The sequence below is a fragment of the Manis javanica genome, chromosome 1 (assembly GCF_040802235.1).
Source record: "Manis javanica isolate MJ-LG chromosome 1, MJ_LKY, whole genome shotgun sequence".
Taxonomy (NCBI): Eukaryota; Metazoa; Chordata; class Mammalia; order Pholidota; family Manidae; genus Manis; species Manis javanica.
In genome coordinates this window covers 196,815,861-196,840,104 of record NC_133156.1, presented here as the reverse complement: position 1 = coordinate 196,840,104, position 24,244 = coordinate 196,815,861, and the positions used below count along the sequence as shown (strand labels likewise).

At 35.4% G+C, this 24,244-nt stretch overlaps 1 protein-coding gene across 1 annotated transcript in view; it reads right to left on the bottom strand.

Moving 5' to 3' along the window:
• CCDC88A (coiled-coil domain containing 88A) overlaps positions 1 to 23,799 on the bottom strand; it is a 141,952-nt gene extending 118,153 nt beyond the window's left edge. The window contains exons 1-2 of the mRNA XM_073213021.1: positions 22,982 to 23,799; positions 22,784 to 22,884 (exon numbers count right to left, since the gene is read on the bottom strand). Coding sequence (XP_073069122.1) covers positions 22,784 to 22,884; positions 22,982 to 23,044 — 164 coding nt within the window. The 5' untranslated portion in view covers positions 23,045 to 23,799. The remainder of the gene's footprint in view (positions 1 to 22,783; positions 22,885 to 22,981) is intronic.
• Between the last annotated feature and the right edge of the window lie 445 nt (positions 23,800 to 24,244).

The window sequence follows — 24,244 nt, the reverse complement described above, 5'->3', positions numbered from 1 at the left end:
ATAAATGTACCTGATATTTCTAAGACCTACAAAACAAATTTGAAACATTAAGTAAGATGTTACCCTTCATTCTCATTTTCTCTCCACATAACGTAGCACACATAATGTGGGGGAGGGGGAGCACAGGGAAGGCAGTACAACACAGAGAAGACAAGTGGTGATTCTATAGCATCTTACTATGCTGATGGACAGTGGCTGTAATGGGGTATGTGGTGGGGACTTGATAATGGGGGGAGTCTAGTAACCATAATGTTGCTCATGTAATTGTACATTAAAGACACCCCCCCAAAAAAGGTCACAAGCCAGTTACTTCATTGAACATTCTTCAATTGAATTTGTCTGATTAGTCTGTGTCTGACTCAAGTTCAGGTTATATAACATTGACAAGAAAAACAAATAAGAGATCTTGTATTCTTAATGCATCCTAAGAGGTGGTACATGATTTTGATTTGTCCCATTTTTGTTGACATTCCCTTTTCACTTGATTAAACTGGTATCTGCCAGTTTTCTCTAAGAGAGTTACTCTTTCTCTTTTGTATTAAGTATTTTGTGGGAACAAACTTTGAAACTATGTCAATATCTGATCTTTAATTTATTTTTATCTGTATGCATTCATGGGTACCAACAGTATTCAACTGATCATAATCTATTACTATAATTACTTTGATAACTACCATAGATTATCTTTTTGTTTTGTAGATTATTTCCTTTGTGGTGGTGAAGTTTTTAGTTTGATGCAATCTCATTTGATGAATTTTGCTTTTGCGGCCATATCCATCATTGGGCTTTTTTTCAAAACCACTTTATAATATTCTTTATGATGGTCTTTTATTAGATGCTTAAATGCCTTCTAGTATTTGCTATTGGAGTGAATGTATTTTCAAATTATACCTGTTAATAGGCTATTATTCAGATATGAATGCTATCAATTTTTGTGTATCACTCTTATCTTTAAAAATCTTGCTAAACTTTAATAGGTTGTCCTTTGATATTCCTTGAGGTCCCCTGAATATAATTTATAGTCTTCCCATACTAATCATCAATTATCCCAACAATTACTAAGGAGCTTATCATTTCTCACTGATCTCTATGGTACACTAGATGCCCATTATGTAAGTGTGGGTCTACTTTTGGAGTATATTCTGTCCCATTAACCCATATGTTTATTCCTATGTCATTAAAACCTTTTTAATATTACCATAGCTTTATTATTATCTTAATTCTTTTAGTGCAAGCTCCTCTTTTATGTTTTTGTTTTCTAACTTGTCCTGACTGGTCCTATACATCACCCTTTTCTATGAATTTTCAGACATTTATAAGGTTCTATGAAAAACGTAATTGAGATTTAATAGGATTTCATTAGTATTAATTTGATAATGACTGACATTTGCATTAGTAAAATGTAAAAATTTTCCCCACAAAAGTGTTGCACATTTAAATAAAAATTTTTCTAACTTGAGTTTTTGTTTAATGGATGTTTTCTATTTCTTTGTCTACTTTATCATTGCCAGTGAATAACAGGAAAACTGTAGTTTTTGTGTATTGCATTTCTGATTAACCACCTTTCAAAATTTAGTTTACTTAGTTCATTGTTCTAGGTTTTCCAGGTAAAAAAATCTTATCATCAGCAAATATCAGTTTAGTTCCTCCTTTCCAATCTTACGTCATTTCTGTTTCTCTCCTTATTGTATTAACAAATAATAATGGAGATAGGAGCTACCCTATCTTGTTCTTAAATTTAATGGGATATTTCTCCACTAATGTTTCTCCACTAATACTACAATTTCCTGATGGATACTCTCCTTCAAGTTAAGTTCCCTCCTATTCCTATTCAATTATCTGTATAGGTGCTGAATTTTATCCAATTTTTCCTACATCTACACCCACCTGATTCTTCTCCTTTGACATGTTAATGTAGTGAATTTATGTTACATCTTCTAGTACTGAATCATCCTCATAATCCTAGACTATTTACTCCATCAGCTCCACCCCACAGCATAACAACTACTCCCTTTTTTTGGTATATAATTCTACCACAGGTTTTCTAATAACTGCATTATGCCTGTCATGTTATCACAAGACTAAGCTTCTTGAGAGCAGAGACCATATCATATTCACATTTTTATCTCTATAAAATTAGCATATCATCTAACACAAATGTTGTTTGAATAGATAAGAATAAGTGATCTGAGACTAAGCATAGTATTCTTAAAATTCTTGCTTTCTAGGAAGAGTTATGAGATGACATTCTCCAAGCTAGTAACTCACTTGGCAGCCCGGAACAGATACTTCCTACCAATGTGTGTGTCTCCAAAATCAGTTGAAAACAGAGTCCTAAATACAATTTGAGATCTACCAAATAAGGGAGAATAGTAGGAAGACGGCAAGCTAAATCTGACCCATGACAGATTTACGCTTAGTGCAAGGGAAATAATGAATAGCCCAAGGCAAAAGAGAGTATAACTGTAAAAGTGGGTCAATGAGGTAAAAGCATGAATCTGAATTAGTCACTTACAAAGACAAGGAAACTACATCACAGATGTCAGATTATGTGTGATGGCAGACAAAGACAAACAGCAGCATGGTCACGAAGTCATGGTTAAAAACTCAAAAGACAGCTGAAGGGAAACTTGTTTTATATAATTAACTCTGGTATACTTCAAGTCAGTAAATTAGACAAATGTTTACTGAGTACTTATTGTGGCTATATTAATGTATAAAAGCTTAGTTTAGTCCAGCTATCATTGTGGAGAAAAGTACATCTGTATTTGGGAGAAGAGAGTAGGAAGAACTCCAGTAACAAAAATATTAGATAGTTATGCAAATTTCATCTGCAATCCTAGGCATTCAGTAAATCTTTTCCTCTCTAGTCTTCTTCCATCTTTTTATTTCTATTTTCCTTGCTCTATATTTGAATCCCCTTACATACTGAATCACATCCACAACTGTCTCCTATTCATATGTTGGTAACATTTAAACCTAAAAAATACTTTAGAGATTATCTAGTTTCACTATAAATCAGAAAATCAAAGTCCAAAGTAGTAACTTGTATAGGCTTTTACCACTTTTTTCCATTCTCTTTCTCAGCTTTTCCCTTATAAGATTATTCAGGAAAACAAAGAAAAGACAGAAAAAAGTTTCAGCAGTGTTTTATCTATAAAATTAACGTGCACAACAAATCATTGTTTTTACTATGTTTTTGGAGCATATCTGTAATTCTGTCTTCACAATAAGTAATCAAACTAATGAAAATTAATTTCCTTCTCCCTACCCCTTGTTTATTATAGTAGTTTTTATTATAAATCTAGGTATTTAATTCTGAAAACAAATACTTAAGAAATATTTCAGTATTACTACTGAACATGTGTATAAACTATAAAAACTGTACAAATTTACATGCAAGTCATTATTAAATGACAATAAACAATTTGGATTTTTACTTTGGGATGGATGTATAATATTCTAATAAGTATGTGTGATTTCATTCCCACTTTAAAAAACTCCCACCTTAACAAGTAATGTACATATTATCTTTCTCCCTGACAGGTTATTACCAAGTTTCCCGTTTTCTTTAGATTTTTAAAAAATAAATTTCCAAAGTTTTTTGTTACATTTATGTCTAACACTCCTCCTTATGATATTTCAAAACTTACTCAGTTGCCAGAAAGGCCCATAGTCTCTTTCTTTGAATGAAGTTCTTCTAAGAATTGGTGAGTCTTAAGAATTTAGAACTGTGGTTTGCTTGATCTTTTAAGATTTTTTTGTAAAAAAAAATACTTGTAAATTTTATGTTGTTTTTTCATTTTCATTCTTTGAGAAAGACTGCTTGAAACAATTAAGACAATTCTGAATATTAAAAAAGGAACTGTTTAGTTTTTAATTATTAAGATATCGGATGAAATTATTTTAGTAATCTAGGAAAAAGTGAAAAATGCAATTTAGAGAAGCTAGAGAAACTATTCTGAAAAATTCAGAGAAGTATTTTAACAACTAAAAGTAACCTCATATTCAACAGGAATCTTAAAGATAGGGGAATAAAAGTTTTCTACATCCTTTTATAAAACAGGTGCTTTGTGTTTACAAATCTCTGCTATGATTACATGGGATTTAAGGGGATTTTTATAAACTGGTTGACTCATTAGGAAATCCAATATAATAGTGGAGTTCTTTGGTAGAACAGGCAGATACCTAGGTTCTCAAGCCTCAGTTTCAGTTCCTAATCTACATTACACCTATTTAGAGTGTGCAAACAGAAATATAAAATTCCTACTTCTTTAGAATCATAGGATATCACATCACAGTTTATCTATAAACTTTCTGGACTTGGAGACCAGGATAACTACTAAGCACTCTGGGCATGAGCAATAAACTTTCAATTATAAGGGTTGGATTTCCCATTTGACTCCTGTCTACTTTGAGTTATAGTCATACTGACATATGTTAGGAATATGGAAAACAGGCCCTTTCACTACAAGAATGTGATCTCTTTATGGGAGAAGGATCACCCTTTGGTGAAACTGCCCAAAAAGTACTATCTCCACTTCCATGAAAAATAGTTGAATATTCAAAGATAGATATACTGAAAATTATGCAAATCAAGAAAAAAAGTAACTTCAGAAAAACAGTGTTTTTTTAAAAAAGAAAAATGTGATAATGGTACACTATCTGGCACTGCAGAGAACATTATAGCTATACTATATAACTATACAGTGTAGTATACAGTGATTACTGATTTAACTAAACTTATAAAACTACATTAGAAGGACAGGGGAAGAAGATAGGGCATAAAAAAGCTAACATCCCATTTACCATTATCCAGAAAGAAAACAGATAATGTCTAAAAGAGATAAATTAACATATACTAGGGTAGACATATTATCACTATATGTGGGCTAAATGATAGAAGAAATTGTTTAAAAAATTCAAAGGTTTTAATTTACAGAACTGAGATGTGAGTAACTTAGGGCAGGGGACTGCTGCTTTTCATTACAAACCTTTTGGTATTAACTAATCCTTTTAACTATGTAAACATTTTTTAAAGAGAGAAAAAATACCCACAAAAAATTTATGTTTCATGAAGCCTGTCCATTTTTTTTCCTTCTAGGGAAAAATTTAAGTAATTGTATATGACTATTATTTAACTGAAACACATTTAATGAGGCTATATATTTGTAGGATTCAATGACAGAGATTCAGTAAGACAAGTGTGAGAGATCATGCATAAACAAAATGGTATAAAACTTTCTCTTGTAGAAAGTATGCACTCTGTGTAAAAACAGAAAAAAACTCTATTCCTGCATTTACTTTAAGGTTTGTTTCTTTATATAATAGAAGTCACAGTATAGTAATTTAAACAAACTGGGTATAGTATGAGTCTAAAATTCTCTAAAAGGAAATTGTAGTCTATCAAGTATCCTCAGTATTCTCTTTCCTTCACATTTAATAATTAAAATGCTAACCAAAGATTAATTCAGAATAGACAGAATCATAGGTAATGAAGTTTTTATTAAACTCTTTTAGAAGGCATACTTTTTAAAAATTTTATCTTTGGAAAGACCTGTTTTTCTAAAATTAAAGAAAACCTATGGAATTATACACATGTGATATGTGAACAAGTACCTTTCTAATCATATACAGCTATTTCCAAGCCAACATAACCTCTGATTGACCATTTCCTTTCACACGATGAAAAGAGAAAAATGCTTTAGAGGCAAATAGCCTAGAGCAAGCAATACAGCTCAAATCTGTCCTGCCGGAAGTTAAATATAACATGACAATAAAAGAGGGCCTCCAGAAATTTCACATTTATAAATATCTACTTATGACCAGATGCATTAATTACAATAAACAGTAGTGTTATCTACCACTGTATATAGCTAATTTTTAAATTAGGGTAAGAAATAAAGGAAAAGTTAGCAGTTCTGCAACACTAATATTCTAAATTTGGTCCTTGTATAACCAAGGATTATGTCTTTATTTATTCATAGATCAGTATCTACAAAAAAAAGAAAACTGATAGCTTTAATGGCTTCATGTTCTTCTGCCCAGACTGCAAACCTATTATGTACCTTCTTGAGCCATCTGTTTAGTGCTGGTGCTTAACAACATGTACTCGTTTTTGATCATGCCACTCTAACTTAAAAGTAGGTATATACAGGGTTTTCTTTTTTAATTTGGGGTATATTTTATAATATTTCCATGTCATGATGAAACATTTCAAATAACTAACTTGCATATCTAACTTCAAATGTGCATATACCAGGTTGAGTGCTTTATAAAAAATAATTATCACCATTTAAGGTTATCCAAGTAATAAGGCATCTCACCTCAGTCTTGAGTATAATCAGGGAAATAAGTGGTTTAAAAAAAAAGTATTAAATCAATTGGCTCTGATTTAAAAATTGCAAATGGACACAAACAAAATAAAAATCCAACCTAATACATACACTTAACTTTGGTTTTATCTGAACTGGATAAAATGACTGAAGATCTACTTCTTAGAATGAGCCAGCCTTCAATATTTGACTCCTTCAAATATTAGACTAGCAGTTTTCTAACTTTTTGGTGTGAGCACCCTTTTTCATTCTTAAATTACTGCAGACTCTAAAAAGCTTTTGTTTATGTGAGTTGTATCTACCTATATTTACTATATTATAAATTAAAATTAAGGATTAAAAAATAATTTACTAATCCACTAAGAACAAACTCATATGTTAACCTAAAGACCATTTTTATGTTAAATATTTTTTCCTAAAACAAAAAAATTTAATGGGGAGTAACATTCTTTTACAACTTTGTACATCTCCTTAATGTTTGTCTTAATAAAGGACACCTGAATTCTTAAAGCTGCCTCTACAATGTGCTATGATACATTATTTTTTTCAAAGTCTGTTGATCTCACTTTGAGAACTGTATTAAGGAAATCAATTCCTGTTTTGGTATGGAGACCTGAGGACTTAATATTATGCAATCAGTGACTTCATAAAGTAACACAATCTTCATTTATATGGTGGTCAACCATATGGCCAGTAACTTAAATGAATACGTTTGCAACACTGATGGGCTCACTTATCTGTGATGGGACCTTTACCCAGTGTCCTTAAACCTTAAGATAGGATCACACAGATTTGTTTTAATTTAATGAGCATTCTGCGGTAGTATCTGCTCCAGATCTAGTCAGTCTTAGAGACTCAACAAATCTCAAACTAAGTTGATGTGTAGTCACGTGCTTTCCTTGATCAATGTCAGACATAACTAGTAGGGCTTTCACTCCCATACTATCAATTCAATAGAGTAAAAGCACTTAATTTGAAGTATATAAATCCTCCTAGAGTAATTTAAATAGCTCACTTCATTAATTATCACTAACAGCTATCATTGTTTTTTCTGAGAAGAAATAAGGCCCTTCAAGATGAGGAAAAACCTTAACAAGTATTTTTCCAAAATACAATACCTTTTAATTAATGAAATGAAATGTATAGAGAAACTTACCTCAAGTAGGATGTTCCAAAATTCAGTAAGAAAACCCTTTTTCATCATCAGTTTCTCTAATATTATAGCAAAAAGTCTCCATATAGGATAACTCTAAGAATGTGAATTCTATTAAGAGCAGAATAATATCACCATGATATTGGTTTAGTTTGCCCTTTTCTGTGTATCATAAAAGTACTTCAAAGGAAGGCAGTATAACACAAAGAAGACAAGTAGTGATTCTATAGCATCTTACTACACTGATGGTCAGTGACTGTAATGGGGTACGTGGGGGGGACGTGATAATGGGGGTAGTCTAGTAACCATAATGTTGCTCATGTAATCGTACATTAATGATACCAAAATAATTTTTTTAAAGTACTTCAAAGGATTACAAGCTAACTTCATTATAAGACCACCAATTAAAGACAAAATAATAGATGCCTATTAAAAAAGCACTACAAAGGACAAAAATAAAAGAATATAATAAAAAGTAAGATAGAAAAGAAAAAAACAGCCACACATATGAACAAGTGTAGTATTAAAAAAGATGTGATGAACTGAAAACCAAGTTACAGGAAAGGGCCACAGACACAAAGGGAGGTAAATAATTATTAAGAGACAAGTTAAGGAAATTTGCAGCATGGTCTACAAATGGCCCAAGAGAAATAAACTGTTTTAGGGCCCTCCAACTGAATAATTATGTACTAATATAAATAAATAGCTAATTTTAACAGAGTTATAATAAAAAATGTAGTAGTGGGGAAAGAAGACTGGTAATTGTGACTTTTATATTAGCGTTATTCTGTATTAAAAAATCTAATATTGTGGAATATCTCAGTTTTTCAGGAAACTTTTTAAATATTTCAATTCCTTTTATGATTTCTATAGCCTGTATTACCCTTTTTCAAGCTGGAGTAAGGAAACGACACTTTTTTAAAAAAAATTATCAAGAATCTGTGCAGATATGCTCACAGAAACCTCTAAGCATCCATGGACCTAGTGAGAAAGTGGTTCAAAAAACTAGTTTTAGTCTATTAAAAAAAAATTTCAACTGTAAATTACCCATGTGAAAGAATTTTATTACTACTTCTTGAAAAAGAATTTAAATTACTAAAATGAAAACACAAAAATTAAAATTCCTAAAATACTCCCAGATCCCCAAGAATATCTCTGAACCCAGTTTAAGGAACACTAGTTGTGATGGTTAATTTTATGTGTCAGTTTGGCTGGACCACAGCACCCAGATACTGAATAATTTCTGGAGGTTCTGTGAAGGCATTTTGGGGATAAGATTTACATTTAAGTCAATGGACTTTTTAAAGCAGACTACCCTCTATAATGTGAGTGGCCTTATCCAATCATTTGAAGACCTTAGTGGAACAAACACTGACCTCTTTCTAGCAAAATGCCTTGGAATTCAATGCAATTCTTCACTGAGTCTCTATCCTGCCAGCTTACCCCCATCAAATTTTGGGCTAGTCAAACTTCCATAATCTCATGAGCCAGTTCCTTAAAATACATCTATTTCTCTCTACACACAAACACACACACACACACACACCTTGTTTGTTCTGCTTCTTTGGAGAGAACCTGAACTAATACACATCTCTACAGAAAAAAATTCCAAACTTCTTAACATGATATTTAAGGACAATCTCCCAATCCCCACCTCTTCAAACTAATTTCCCATGAGCAAGAAAAATAAATCTCTGCTTTGACTATACCAAATAACCTAGAGTTCTTTAATTACACCATTGTTGTCTACATCTTCAAACATCCCCAATCTGGGCAAGGAAACAGTCTTTCAGGAGATCCAAAGATCTCCCAACACAAGGAGGACAACACCAAGACATATAATAATTAAAATGGCAAAGATCAAGGATAAGGACAGAGTAATAAAGCATCCAGAGTGAGAAAAAAGACCACCTACAAAGAAAAACCCATCAGGCTATCATCAGATTTCTCAGCAGAAACCTTAAAGGCCAGAAGGGAGTGGCATAATATATTCAGTGCAATTAAACATAAGGGCCTAGAACTAAGAATACTCTACCCAGTAAGATTATCATTTCAATTTGAAAGAGGGTTTAAACAATTCCCAGATAAGCAAAAGTTGAGGAAATTTACCTCCCACAAGCCATCTCTACCGTGTATTTTAAAGGGACTGCTCTAGATGGAAGTGTGCCTAAGATGAAATATCTGTCACCAGAAAAAATAAAACCACAGCAAAGGAAGTAGACCAATTAAATAGTAACCAAATGCAAAATTAGATCAGCCACCCACAAAGTCAGTCAAGGAATACATAAAGTGTATAGAATATGACACCTAACATATAAAGAGTGGAGGAGGAAGAAAAAGAAGGAAGAGAAAAAAGAACCACAAGACTGTATTTATAATAGTGTAATAAGTGAGTTAAGGTAGACTGCTAGATAGTAAAGAAGTTACCCTTAAAACTTTGGTAACCACGAATCCAAAGCCTGCAATGGCAGTAAGTACTATCTACAGATAATGACCCTAAATGTAAATGGACTGAATGCACCAATTAAAAGACACAGAGTTACAGAATGGATAAAAAAGCAAGACCCATCTATATGCTGCCTACAAGAGACTTACTTCAAACCCAAAAACTTACACAGGCTAAAAGTGAAGGGATGGAAAAAGATATTTCATGCAACAAATAGGGAGAAAAAAAGCATGTTGCAGTACTTGTATCAGATTAAACAGACTTCAAAACAAAGAAATTAACAAGAGACAAAGAAGGGCATTACATAATGATAAAGGGCTCAGTCCAACAAGAGGATATAACCATTAAAAATATCTATGCACCCAACACAGGAGCACCGACATATGTGAAACAAATACTAACAAAATTAAACAGGGAAATAGAATGCAATGCATTCATTTTAGGAGACATCAACACTCTATTCACTCCAAACGACAGATCAACCAGACAGAAAATAAGTAAGGACACGGAGGCACTGAACAACACACTAGAACAGATGGACCTAATAGATATCTATAGAACTCTACACCCAAAAGCAACAGGATACACATTCTTCTCAAGTGCACATGGAACATTCTCCAGAATAGGCCACATACTAGGCCAGAAAAAGAGCCTCAGTAAATTCCAAAAGATTGAAATCCTACCAACCAACTTTTCAGACCACAAAGGTATAAAACTAGAAATAAATTGTACCAAGAAAGCAAAAAGGCTCACAAACACACGGAGGCTTAACAACATGCTCCTAAATAATCAATGGATCAATGACCAAATTAAAACACAGATCAAGCAATATTTGGAGACAAATGAAAATAGCACAAGGCCCCAACTTCTGTGGGAGGCAGTGAAGGCACTTCTAAGAGGAAAGCATACAACAATCCAGGATATTTAAAGAAGGAAGAACTATCCCAAATAATAGTCAAAATTCACAATCATCGAAACTGTAAAAAGAACAACAAATAAGGTCCAAAGTTAGTAGAAGAAGGAACAGTATAAAGATCAGAAAAGAAACCAATAAAATTGAAAAGAATAAAACAATAGAAAAAATTAATGAAACCAGGAGGTGGTTCTTTGAGAAAATAAAAAAAATAAATAAACCTCTAGCCAGACTTATCAAGAAAAAAAAGAGAGTCTACACACATAAACAGAATCAGACATGAGAAAGGAAAAATCATTACAGACACCACAGAAATACAAAGAATTTTTAGAAAATACAGTGAAAAATTATATGCTAACAAACTGGATAACCTAGAAGAAATGGACAACTTTCTAGAAAAATACAACCTTCCAAGGCAAACCCAGAAAGAAACAGAAAATCTGAACAGACCAATTACCAGCAATGAAATTGAAACAGTAATCAAAAAACTACCCAAGAACAAAATTCCCAGACCAGATAGATTCACTGCTGAATTTTATCAGACATTTAGAGAAGACATAATACCCATTCTCCTTAAAGTTTTCCAAAAAATAAATGAGGAGCATATACTTCCAAACTCATTCTATAAAGCCAGCATCACTCTAATACCAAAGCCAGGCAAAGACACCACAAAAAAAGAAAACTACAGATCATAACCCTGATGAACACAGATGCAAAAATACTCAACAAAATATTAGCAAACCAAATTCAAAAATACATCAAGAGGATCATACACCATGATCAACTGGGGTTCATCCCAGGGATGCAAGGATGCTACAACATTCAAAAATCAATCAACAAAATCCACTGAATCAATAAAAAGGAGGACAAAAATAACATGATTATCTCCAAAGATGCTGAAAAAGCATTTGACAAAATTCAACACCCATTCATGACAAAAACTCTCAACAAAATGGGTAAAGACTGCAAGTACCTCAACATAATAAAGGCTATATGTGACAAATTCACAGCCAACATCATACTTAACAGCAAGAAGCTGAAAGCCTTTCCTTTAAGATCGGGAACAAGACAAGGATGCTGACTCTCCCGGCTTTTATTCAACATAGTACTGACGGTCCTAGCCATGCAATAAGACAACACAAAGAAATAAAAGCCATCCAGATTGGTAAGAAGTCAAACTGTCCCTGTTTGCAGATGACATGATATCGTACATAAAAAACCTTAAAGAATCTACTCCAAAACTACTTGATCTAATATCTGAATTCAGAAAAGTTGCATGATACAAAATTAATACACAGAAATCTGTTGCATTCCTATACACTACCAATGAACTAGCAGAAAGAGAAATCAGGAAAACAATTCCACTCACAACTGCATCAAAAAGAATTAAATACCTAGGAATAAACCTAACCAAGGAAGTGAAAGACCTATACTCTGAAAACTACAAGAAATTCATGAGAGTAATTAAAGAAGATACCAATAAATGGAAATTCATCCCATCCTCTTGGGTAGGAATAATTAATGTTGTGAAATGGCCATCCTGCCTAACACAATCAACAGATTCAATGCAATCCCTATCAAAATACTAACAGCATTTTTCAACAAACTACAACAAATACTTCAAAAATTCATATGGAACTACAAAAGACCCAGAAGAGGCAAGGCAATCCTGAGAAGGAAGAATAAAGCTGGGGTGATTATGCTCCACAACTTCAAGCTCTACTACAAAGCCACAGTAATCAAGACAATTTGGTACTGGCACAAGAACAGACCCATAGACGAATGGAACAGACTAGAGAGTCCAGATATTAACCCAAGCAAATATGGTCAATTAATATACAATAAAGGAGCCATGGATACACAATGGGGAAATGACATCATCTTCAACAACTTGTGCTAGCAAAACTGGACAGCTACATGTAAGAGAATGAAACTGGACTACTGTCTAACTCCATACACAAAAGTAAACTCAAAATGGATCAAAGACCTGAATGTAAGTCATGAAACCATAAAACTCTTAGAAGAAAACATAGGCAAAACTCTCTTGAATATAAACATGAGCAACTTTTTCATGAACTTATCTCCCTGGGAAAGGGAAACAAAAGTAAAAATCAACAAGTAGGACTATATAAAACTAAAAAGCTTTGAACAGCAAAGGACACCATCAGTAGAACAAAAAGGCATCCTATAGTACAGGAGAATATATTGACAAATGACATATCCAATAAGGGGGTTGACATCCAAAATATAAAAAGAGCTCACACACCTCAACAACCAAAAAGCAAATAACCAATTAAAAAATGGTCACAGGACATGAACAGATATTTCTCCAAAGAAAAAATTCATATGGCCAACAGGCACATGAAAGGATTCTCCAAATTGCTAATCATCAGAGAAATGCAAATTAAAACCACAAAGAGATACCACCTCACACCAGTTAGGATGGCCAATATGCAAAAGACAAACAACAACAAATGCTGGCAAGGACGTGGATAAAGGGAATCCCTCCTACACTGCTTGTGGGAATGTAAATTAGTTCAACCATTATGGAAAGTGATATGGAGGTTCCTCAAAAAACTAACAGCAGAAATACCATTTGATCCAAGAATTCCACTCCCAGGAATTTACCCTAAGAATACAAGACCCCAAATTCAAAAAGACATATGCACCCCTATGTTTATTGCAGCACTATTTACCATAGCCAAGAAATGGAAGCAACCTAAGGGTCCATCAATAGATAAATGGATAAAGATGTGGTACATATACACAATTGAATATTATTCAGCCATAAGAAGAAAACAAATCCTACCTTTTGCAACAACATGGATGGAGCTAGAGGGTATTACGCTCAGTGAAATAAGCCAGGCAGGGAAAGACAAGTATCAAATGATTTCCCTCATCTGTGGAGTATAACAACAAAGCAAAAACTGAAGGAAAAAAAAGGCAGCAGACTCAACAGAACCCAAGAATGGACTAATGGTTACCAAAGGGAAAGGGACTAGGGAGGGTGGGTGGGAAGGTACGGATAAGGGGATTAAGGTGCATTATGATTTGCACTCATAATGTAGGGGGCCATGGGGAAGGTAGTACAGTACAGAGAAGACAAGTAGTGACTCTATAGCATCTTACTAAGCTGATGGACAGTGATTCTAATGGGATATGTGGTGGGGAGCTGATAATGGGGAAAATCTAGTATCTACAGTTTTGCTCATGTGATTGTATATCAATGATATCTTAATAAAAAAAAGAACAAATAAGGAATAAAAAGAACATAGGAGTATCTTGTTTCACTGTGCTAGGTTTTATTGTAGATACTGTGTATTTTACAAGTTGAAGATTTGTGGTCATCCTGTGTCAAGTCTATCAGCACCATATTTCCAAAAGCATTTGTTACATATGCTATGGTGACCTATGTCAGTGATCTTTAAGGCTACTACTGTAATTGTTTTGGGGTATCAAAAACACACCCATATAAGACAGCAAACTTAATCCATAAATGGTGGGCATGTTCTGATTGCTGTAACAACCGGCCATTCCCATTTCTCTTCGTGTTCTCAGGCCTCCCCATTCCCCAAGACACAACAATATTGAAATTAGGCCAGTTAATAACCCTATGATGGGCTCTAAAGTGTTCAAGTTAAAGGAAGAGTTGCACATCTCTCACTTTAAATCAAAAGCTAGAAATGGTTAAGCTTAGCAAGAAAGACATGTCAACAACTGAGGCAGGTTGAAAGCTAGGCCTCTTACGCCAGTTAGTCAGGTTGTGAATGCAAAGGAAGAGTTCTTGAAGGATATTAAAAGTGCTGCTCTGGTTAACCCATGGATGAAAAGAAAGTGGAACAGCCTTACTGCTGATCTGGAGAAAGGTTTAGTGGTCTGGACAGAAGACCAAACCAGCTACCACATACCTTAAAGCCAAAGCCTCATCCAGAGCAAGGCCCTAACTATCTTCAATTCTATAAAGGCTGAGAGAGGTAAGGAAGGGGCAGAAGGAAAGTTTGAAGGTAGAAGAGGTTGATTCTTAAGATTTTAGGAAGGAAGCTGTCTCCAAAACACATCTAAGTGCAGGTGAAGCAGCAAGTGCTGATGCAGAAGCTGCAACAAGTTATCCAGAAGATCTGGCTAAGGCAACTCTTGAAGGTGGCTGCACTGAACAGTGGATTTTCAATGTAAACAAAACAGCCTTGTATCAGAAGAACTTGCCACCTTGGACTTCCATACCTAGAAAGGAGAAGTCAAAGCCTGTCTTCAAAGCTTCAAAGGACAGGCTGGCTCTCTTGTTAGCGGGTAATGCAGCTGGTGACTTGAAGTTGAAGCCAGTGTTCATTGACCATTCTGAAAACCCTAGGGCCCTTAAGAATTATGCCAAGTCTACTCTACCTGTTCTCCATATATGGAACAACAAAGCCTGGATGACAGCATATCTGACAATTTGGTTTACTGCATATGTCAGGCCCATTGTTGAGACTGACTGCTCAGAAAAAAGATTCCTTTCAAAACACTACTGCTCATTGGCAACACACCTGCTCACCCAACAGCTCTGGTGGAGAAGTGCAGCAAGAGTAATGTGTTTGCATGTCTGCTTACACAACAGCCATTCTGCAGCCCATGGATCAAGGAGTAATTCTGACTTGCAAGTCTTATTATTTAAGAAATACATTTCATAAGGCTATAGCTGCCATAGATTCCTTTGATGGATCTGGCCAAAGTAAGCTGAAAACCTGGAAAGTAGTCACTATTCTAGATGCCATTAAGAACATTTGTGATCCGTGGAGAGAGCTCAAAATTGTCAATATTAACAGACTTTGGAAGAAGTTAATTTCAGCCTTCATGGATGACTTTTAGGGGTTCAAAACTCTGAGGAGGAAGTAACTGTAGATGTCGCAAAAACAGAAAGAGAACTAGTAATACAAGTGGAGCCAGGAAATGTGACTGAATGGCTGCAATCTCATGGTAAAACTTGAATGGATGAGGATTTCCTTCTTATGGATGAGCAAAGAAAGTGTTTTCTTGAGATTCTATGTATTCCTGCTGAAGATGCTGTGAAGACTGTTGAAATGACAACAAACGGTTTAGACTACTATATAAACTGAGTCGATAAAGCAGCAGTGGAGTTTGAGAGGACTGACTCCAGCTTTGAAAGATGTTCCACGGTGGGTGAAATGCTATCAAACAGCGTAACACGCTCCAGAGAAGCCAGTCACAAAAGGAAGAGTCTGTTAATGTGGCGAACTTCACTGTTGTCTTATTTTAAGAAATTGCCACATGATAGAAATAAAACAAGGATATCAAGAGCCAACATTTCTTAAACTCTTGCTATATGCTAAGCATTGTGCTCATATTACTCTATTTGATTCTCATAACTCTGTGATTCTCTTTTTACCCTGTTAATAAATTAGGAAAATGAGAAGTAACTTGTTACAGACCACACAGCTGTAAAGAGGTGACACCAACAGAGATCATACAAAACAAAGCTGTGAATGATTATGACTTATTTGAGGAAACATAAATAGGTAGGTATGGTATAGTCCATAATAATAATAATGATATCTTCCAGCACTGGGGACACAGTGGTCAACACAACAGAAAACAGACACTATACCTGTCTTAGAAGAGATTTTGTCTACTTCAGGAAGGAAATACCATCCTCCATCTTACAGATGTAGGAACTGAGATTTGGAGATATTGTTTAAGGTCACACAGTACAAGTGCCACAGTGAAAACTGAACCCAAGTCTGACTCAAAGCCCAATGTCATTTCACCACATAGCCTCTCTCTTACTGATTCATTCAACAGAAGTGTATCAAGACCTTACCAGTGTATGTCATACACTATTCTAGGAATACAGAGAAGAAAGATAAAGTGGGTTCAAGAAATTTATAGGTTAGTCAGAAGAGTCAAGCATATGAAGAAGTACAACCCAGTAAGATAAATGCTATCACCAAAGTATTCACAGATCCTATAGAAGCACAAGGAGTTCTAAGCCTAGGATGAGACAGGGAATGGCAGAAAAGCATTGATAAAGTAGGAATTGGTTAAAGAAAGCAAGTGTTCTAGGGAAAGGAACAGTATGTAGAAAAGCACAGAGATGTAAGAATACAGCTGGTCTTTGAGAACTATAAATTTGCTCAATTTTAGGCCATACACTGAGGAGTGGTACTACACAAAGATAAAACTATGGATTTGGGCAGCTACCAGATTTCAGGAGTCTAGATGCTTAAATGTGTTTTATTCTGAAGGCAGAAAAAAGCTATCGAACCGTTTTAAAGACAGGAGTGACATGATAAAATCAATGTTTTAGAAAGTTTCATACAATCACAGATGAGAAGACAGCTTGAAAAGCAGGAAACCCAAAGGTAAGAAAACCAATCAGGGTATACTACATTAGTCCAAAGTCAGGGAGTCAGGGACACATCTGAGAAATATATGGGAAATAATCACAGAAAATGGTAATAAGATAACAACATCATGAGTGTGTATTTAAAGAAGCAGCAAACAAAAACAGAACTAAACAAAAACTATCAGGCCCAATGAGAAAACCTGAGAGTGACCATTCAGAGTCAATGCCATACTTGGTAAGATAACCTAGATATCGGTTCTTGCAATCATAAAGTTAATATAATCTACTTTTTAAGCTTAAGCACTGACAGAACTAAGGAACATTTCCCAACTTTCTCTATTAGATAAATGGCTTCTTTAGGTATTCTTTATGAAGCTCCTTCTCAGGAAATACTTAAGCAAAAGTTGGATAACCATGTTAAGGACTTAATTAAAAATTATTTTCATAGAAGATGACTCCTAAGGTCCCTTCAAACTCAAGATTCTAAAAGAAAAAAGCTGTAACTAGTATCACAATTACCAAGTATTTCAAGTAGAGATCTCTATAACTATCTAATGGGGCTGAACCAGAGAGGGTAATTCCAAATACTGATCTGGTGCTATTAGTAATTTTAATAAGTACTTAAAACCCTAACATCCATATTTTCAATGCTTAGGTAATATGAATAGCATCCTTTTTAAACTAGGATTATAAAATTAACTACAATGTCACAAGTTCCTTAAAAAATTCACAGCAAGTAGTATTCAAAATTGATTACAGAACTGCATGACATCTCAAACAAGATGATGATATTTCTACTTCACTCTCCCCAAGCCCTATGTCTGATAACTAGCACTGAAGAAAAAAAGATTTGCTGGCCCATCTTTCCAGATCTCTAAATAGCTTCCCTTTCCCATTAGTTAAAGAGGACTAATGCCATGTCACAAGCTCTTACAGAGATTCTTTGAGTCAAGGAGCTACTCAGTGAAATCCAGGTCCCATCTCATGAACAGACTCTAAAATTATAAGGCAGAGACAGTAAACTGGCATGAAGAAGTCAACTCTTTACTTTCAAATTCTGTGTCCAAAAGGCAAATCCAGAGTCACTAAGTTAACTAATACTCTGGCTCTTAATAATCTAAATGAAAAAAAATCCTATCGTAAGGCTCCTCTAATAAAACTTTATGTTACATCTGAAAGCAGGAATACAAGACTGGCAGAGCAAAAATGTAATTATAAGTATATAAAAAGATTTCCACTTCTGGCCAAGATAGACTAACAGGAGCCAGATTTACCCCCCTGTCTAAAACAACTGGAAAATAAAAGACAAAATACATGAAGCATTTTCATCACTAATTATCAGGGAAATGCAAATTAAAACAATAAGTTATCACCTCACACCAGTCAGGATGGCCAGCATCCAAAAGACAAGGAAAAACAAATGCTGGTAAAAATACAAAGAATGGGGAACCTTCCTACACTGCTGGTGGAACTATAAATTAGTTCAACCACTGTGGAAAGCAATATGGAGGTGCCTCAAAAAACTAACAGCAGAAATACCATTTGACCCAGATTTCCATGCCTAGGAATTTACCTGAAGAAAACAAGATCCAAGATTCAAAAATACATATGCACCCCTATGTTTATTGCAGCACTATTTACAATAGCCAAGATGTGGAAGCAAACTAAGTGTCCATCGGTAGACAAATTGATAAAGAAGATATCTAACATATACATAATGGAATATTATTCAGCCATAAGAAGAAAACAAATCCTACCATTTGCAACAACATGGATGGAACTAGAGGATATTATGCTCAGTGAAATAAGCCAGGCGTAGAAAAACAAGTACCAAATGATTTCCCTCATTTGTGGAGTATAACAATGAAGCAAAACTGAAGGAACAAAACAACAGGAGACTCACAGACTCCAAGAAGAAACTAGCGGTTACCAAAGGGAAGGGGGTGGGGAGGGAGGGAGAAGGGGATTAAAAGCATTATGATTAACACACATAATGTAGGGGGGCACAGGGAAGGCAGTATAGCACAGAGAAGACAAGCAGTGACTCTATAGCATCTTACTATGCTGATGGACAGTGACTGTAATGGGTTATGTGGTGGTGACTTGATAATGGGGGAAATCTAGTAACCACAATGTGGTTCATGTGAAACCTTCATAAGATTGTATATCAATGATACCTTAATAAAAAAAATGAAGCATTTTTTAAATGGACATCAGGCAACAAAGGATAGTAGATCTGTAGTAAGACAGAAACACACAAGATGAGTCCTACAATTGCCCCAGCTTATTGCCTTGGAAGAATTTCTAGGCCACAGAACAGGGATAGGGAACTGAGGAAGAGAAGAGAAGTCTGAGTTAAGAAGATGCTAGAGACTCTAGTCTAGAGACAGCAAGGTGACTGTCATATACAAGGCAGAGTACCTACGAGGAGAGAACCACAAAGAAGATCCTGAGACCTGTAGAAGGTATCCAACAAGTCTTCAGCTGAATACTTACCAGTATATAGGGCAGAAAAGAACCACCAAGCAGGATGAGAGGGAAGACCACCCAGAGCTCACACAGGTCCAGGTACGGTTCCTGTTCCCATAAGCCAGCGTACTCAGAAAGGTTTTGCCACTATAGTGGGACAAGATGGTACTGCCTAACACAATTTAGAAGCAAGAACTTAAAAGATTAAATTCTTTCCAGGTAACTTAACTTTGTGCAGAATAAAGTTCAATATTTAATGGAATATAAAATATCTAGCACCTAACAAGGTAAAACTCAAAATGTCTGGCATCCAATCAAAACTTACCAGGTATGCAAAAGCAAGAAAAGTCAATCCATAATGAAGAGAAATCAAAGCCAACCCAGAAATGACACAGACAGAATTTGTAGACATGAACACTAATCCAGTTGTAACTGTATTATATATGTTCAAGAACTAGGGAAAAGACATAGCATGAAATCTATGGAACTGGAAGATACAAAAAAAGACTGAATTTCTAGAGATGAAACTAGAATGTCTGAAACGAAAAATATGGTGGATGGGATTAACAACAGATTAAATATTACTGAGAAAAATATTAATTAATTTAGACACATAACAAGATTATCCAAAATGACACAGAGCAGAAAAGACTGAAAAAGAAAAAACTTTGAACAGAACATCAATAAACATCAAGCAGCCTGATATACAGTTAACTGGACTTCCAAAAGGGAGAAAGGGGTCAACACACACACACAGACACACACACACATTTATATATTCTTATATAAATATATATTAAATATATGTTAATATATTACATATATGCTTTATGTATTTAAAGAAATGGTAAAAATTTTTCCAAATTTGATATAAACTACAAATTCATAGACCCAAGAAGCTCAACAATCCAAGCACAAGAAACATGAAGAAAACTCACAAAATACGTAACCAAATGTAGTCTAGAAATTACTTAGACTAAGGCTAACTTTTAGATTTAGTTACTGGGTGCAGTTTCAACTGACCATTCAAAAGAGTACATTAAATCAAACATTAATTTGAGTAAAGTATTAAACCAAAATCTTAATGACTTCCAAACTAGCAAAATACAGCTTTTAAAACAAAGTATAAGTTGCTGCATTACTAGGTAAATAATTCATTAAAATAAATTTGTGTTGATCATATTTTAGCAAAAAAATTTTTTAAAGTTAAAGCATACTTCTTACTTTTTTCCTAATTTTTTTCCTTTAATTTATATAGGTCAATGAGAACAGAATTAGGACACTGAAAAAACTTTTAAAGAAACTGGGAGGTGGAACTGAAAATAGAAGCAGATTTGAGGTTTGAAATGGAGCTAGTCCTCTCAAAAAACAACCTGACAACCACTATTTTGGAACGCCATTACTTTCAAAATACACATATACATTTTTTAAAAAAATATAGAGCTGTACTCAAAGTGGAAACAAGCTAAAGTGTCTAGCACCTACGTAACTATTCAGGACTCAAAAAAAACCTAAGTATTTTTTGGAAAAAGAATCATTCAAATAAAAAACATTAAAGTGAAAAATTGTTTTCCTATTTTTGTAAACACACCTGCTTTTTTAGGGTTCAGCAAATTAAAAATCTTTTGTCTAAAAATAAAAGACATAGAGGAACAAGATCTGAGTATCTACTGTAATGGCTACCCTTCCTGAAATGCATGACCTAAAACAGAAATCAATTAAATTATTCTACCATTTTGTTGAGGAAATAGTGGAATATTTCAAAGATAAAAAATAGTTACAGTAGGAGAGCTGCCAAAAAAATATTTACTATCCTGGTAAATAATTAATGTCCACATTCCTTTTTTCTAAGAAAAAATATACACACACATTTAGACAATTAATATATTTCTTTGGCTGCCTATACACTTTTGGAGAACATACAGTAGTATAAGACATCCTTGTAGGATTGACACATACATGAAAAATAACATAAATCTCGACCACACAGACTGAGAAGTTGCCACTGAAATAATTATTTATGGATTTGACTTCTACCCACTTTTAAATAAAGAAATTTAAAAAAGAATTTCCAATAAAATACAGAATTTATATTTTGTTAGGGCAGTAGCCTATTAGACTTACTCTCTAGTAACAATTAAGTATTCATAATGAATTAAATTCCCACATATATAAAAGATAAGAATCCCCTGAAATTGAAAGCTCTACACTACTCTTGCTATCAGTATTATTCAAAAGAAATAAAGCTAAATACATGTTATTTCTCGAACACAACTGTAATATTCAGCTTGATAACCCATAGTGATGTATTTAGAATGCATGTATGCTACACTACCTAAAATGATAAAATGGAGTTTTATTTCGCTGGTCCAGCTACCAGTATGATTTTGATATTCAATTACCATCTCAAGAACACATTCCTACTTAATAATGAACCCAGTATCATAAGCATAAAATACCAAGATTTTCCTACTAAATCATTATCTAGTTGTCATCAAGATTTCAGTAACCTGCATTTCAAAATTAGCTCTAAGAGTACCTTAAAATAATCCCACAAATATTAATCTAATAAATCACATGACAAGTCATCTAATCAGACTTCGGTCATTTTACACATTAAAATTACTTGCTGCAGCTACAGTCCTCACCAATCAGAACTGTTTGAAATTCTCTCTTCTAAAATGTGTTATTACTTCACCAGTTTCAAAATTTGAGCCATTTATTTTTAGACACAGAGGTTAATGAGAAACATTTCTGCATCAAATATATATAACTTCACAGTAAAGGTTTTTTTCCCGTTAGGAAACTATTCTCATTCTCTCATTTTACCAATAATCAAAGTGGTCAGAGTGCGGTTTGGATTTCAGCACTGAAAACAATAAATGACAATACTTGGTTTGCGGAATGAAAAACTTAAGCTTCACAATTTTAACAAGTATAATTACTGGGTTGTGATAAATGGGCTGGGCATGTAAGAAGACTATTGCTCCTTTCAAGGTCCAATTCTTGAGCCACTTGAATTTTTCTGGCCAAAGAACCAAATCAGGAGCTTAAAACATAAATTCTAAGTTTACAGTATGCAATTTTTCAATAAAACAAGTTATCTAGAAAAGAAAAAGACACTTACATTTGGAACATGACATGGTTCAAGAATACCCCATCCACCAAAGCCACATATTCATCCAGGTTGGTCCCATTTTCTGCAGCCAGAGGTCCAAACGTTTTAACCTGGAACAGAACGATCATCACGATACGAACGCCCACCTCCATCTCTGCAGCCACAAATAATGCAGGAAAATAATACGATAAATAACACCCCACTTACCCAAGTGACCAAGGGGCTGGTCATGAACTGCTCCACAAGGGGCGTAAAAATCTCGTTCTCCATTTTACAGATAATATATTTTAAAGAGGAACTATCACAAAAAAATACGCCTAGGGAATTGGTCACTAAACGCTTAAGAGGAAATCAATGAAAGTCCATTTTGGCACGGGAAGAAAATCCCATCGTGAAGAGGAAAAAGGCTCTCCCTCCTCAAAAACACCCCAGAGGAAAATGAGCCGAAATCCCGAGAAGTGGCTTCGACAGCAGCCACGAGCGTCAGCTAGCGCTGAAAATGTCTGTATCGGGCGAGGAGGGGCAGAAAAAAAGGTATCTGGAGGAGGAGGAAGGGAAAGGGGGCTGGAGCAGGAAAACAAAAAGCCCGTCAAGGTAGCCCAGCTCTTGAAGGAGCCAAACCTGCGAAACTGCCCCCAGTGAATTAATCTCAACGGGGGCTAAATGAAATACGTTAGATATCACGCTAAGGATTCGAAGCGGCCCCCATGCTCAAAACGTTCCACCCACCAGTGGGCATGGAACCGCTTCGACCCGCGGAGCCTTCCCTTCCCGCAGCCCCTCACCAAAGACAGGCAAACCTCGTCCCCTCCCCGAGGGGTGGGGGCTTGAACGTGTGTTCCTAACCCCCAATTCCTGAGCCCCGCCAGCCTTTTCAGTGCGCCTCTCTAAAGCCCTGGCACAAAATCACCGTCGCGCTCCAGCCTCCTCCTCCGCCCTCTCTGGAGTGGCCGGAGTAACATTCTCAGAACCGCAGTGCCGCATGACACCCCACTCCTTGCCGCCCAACCAGTGCCGCGAGTGCGCGGTCAATGAGAGCGCGCTGCTCCCTCCGCGCCCATATCCCTCCGCCGACTCTCCGCCCCTCCCGCGCCGAAGCCTCTGGATTGTGACGGAAGAAAACCGCTGTATGAGCGCGCTCCCGAGCGAGCGGGTCTCGGGGCCGGCTCCGCCGCCGCCCAGATTTTGGCGCGCGCTCGCTGCAGCTGCTGCGGTGGCCGGCCCCTAGCTAGCGCCCAGGACGGTTGCCAGGGCTTAGGGGGCGGAGATGGGGAAGGCAGAGGAAGGGGTCTGTCTGCTTACTCGCTCATACCTAATTATGGTTTATGTCCTCCCCGAGTGCCCTCTTTGATGTGTGAAGGAAAAGGAAAGAAACTCTTCTCTTTTACACATGAGAGATGCAGACAGCCTTTTTCGGACAGTTTGATTTGATCTTCTAAGCATGCTTTCCCCAGCAAAACGGGAATTGGA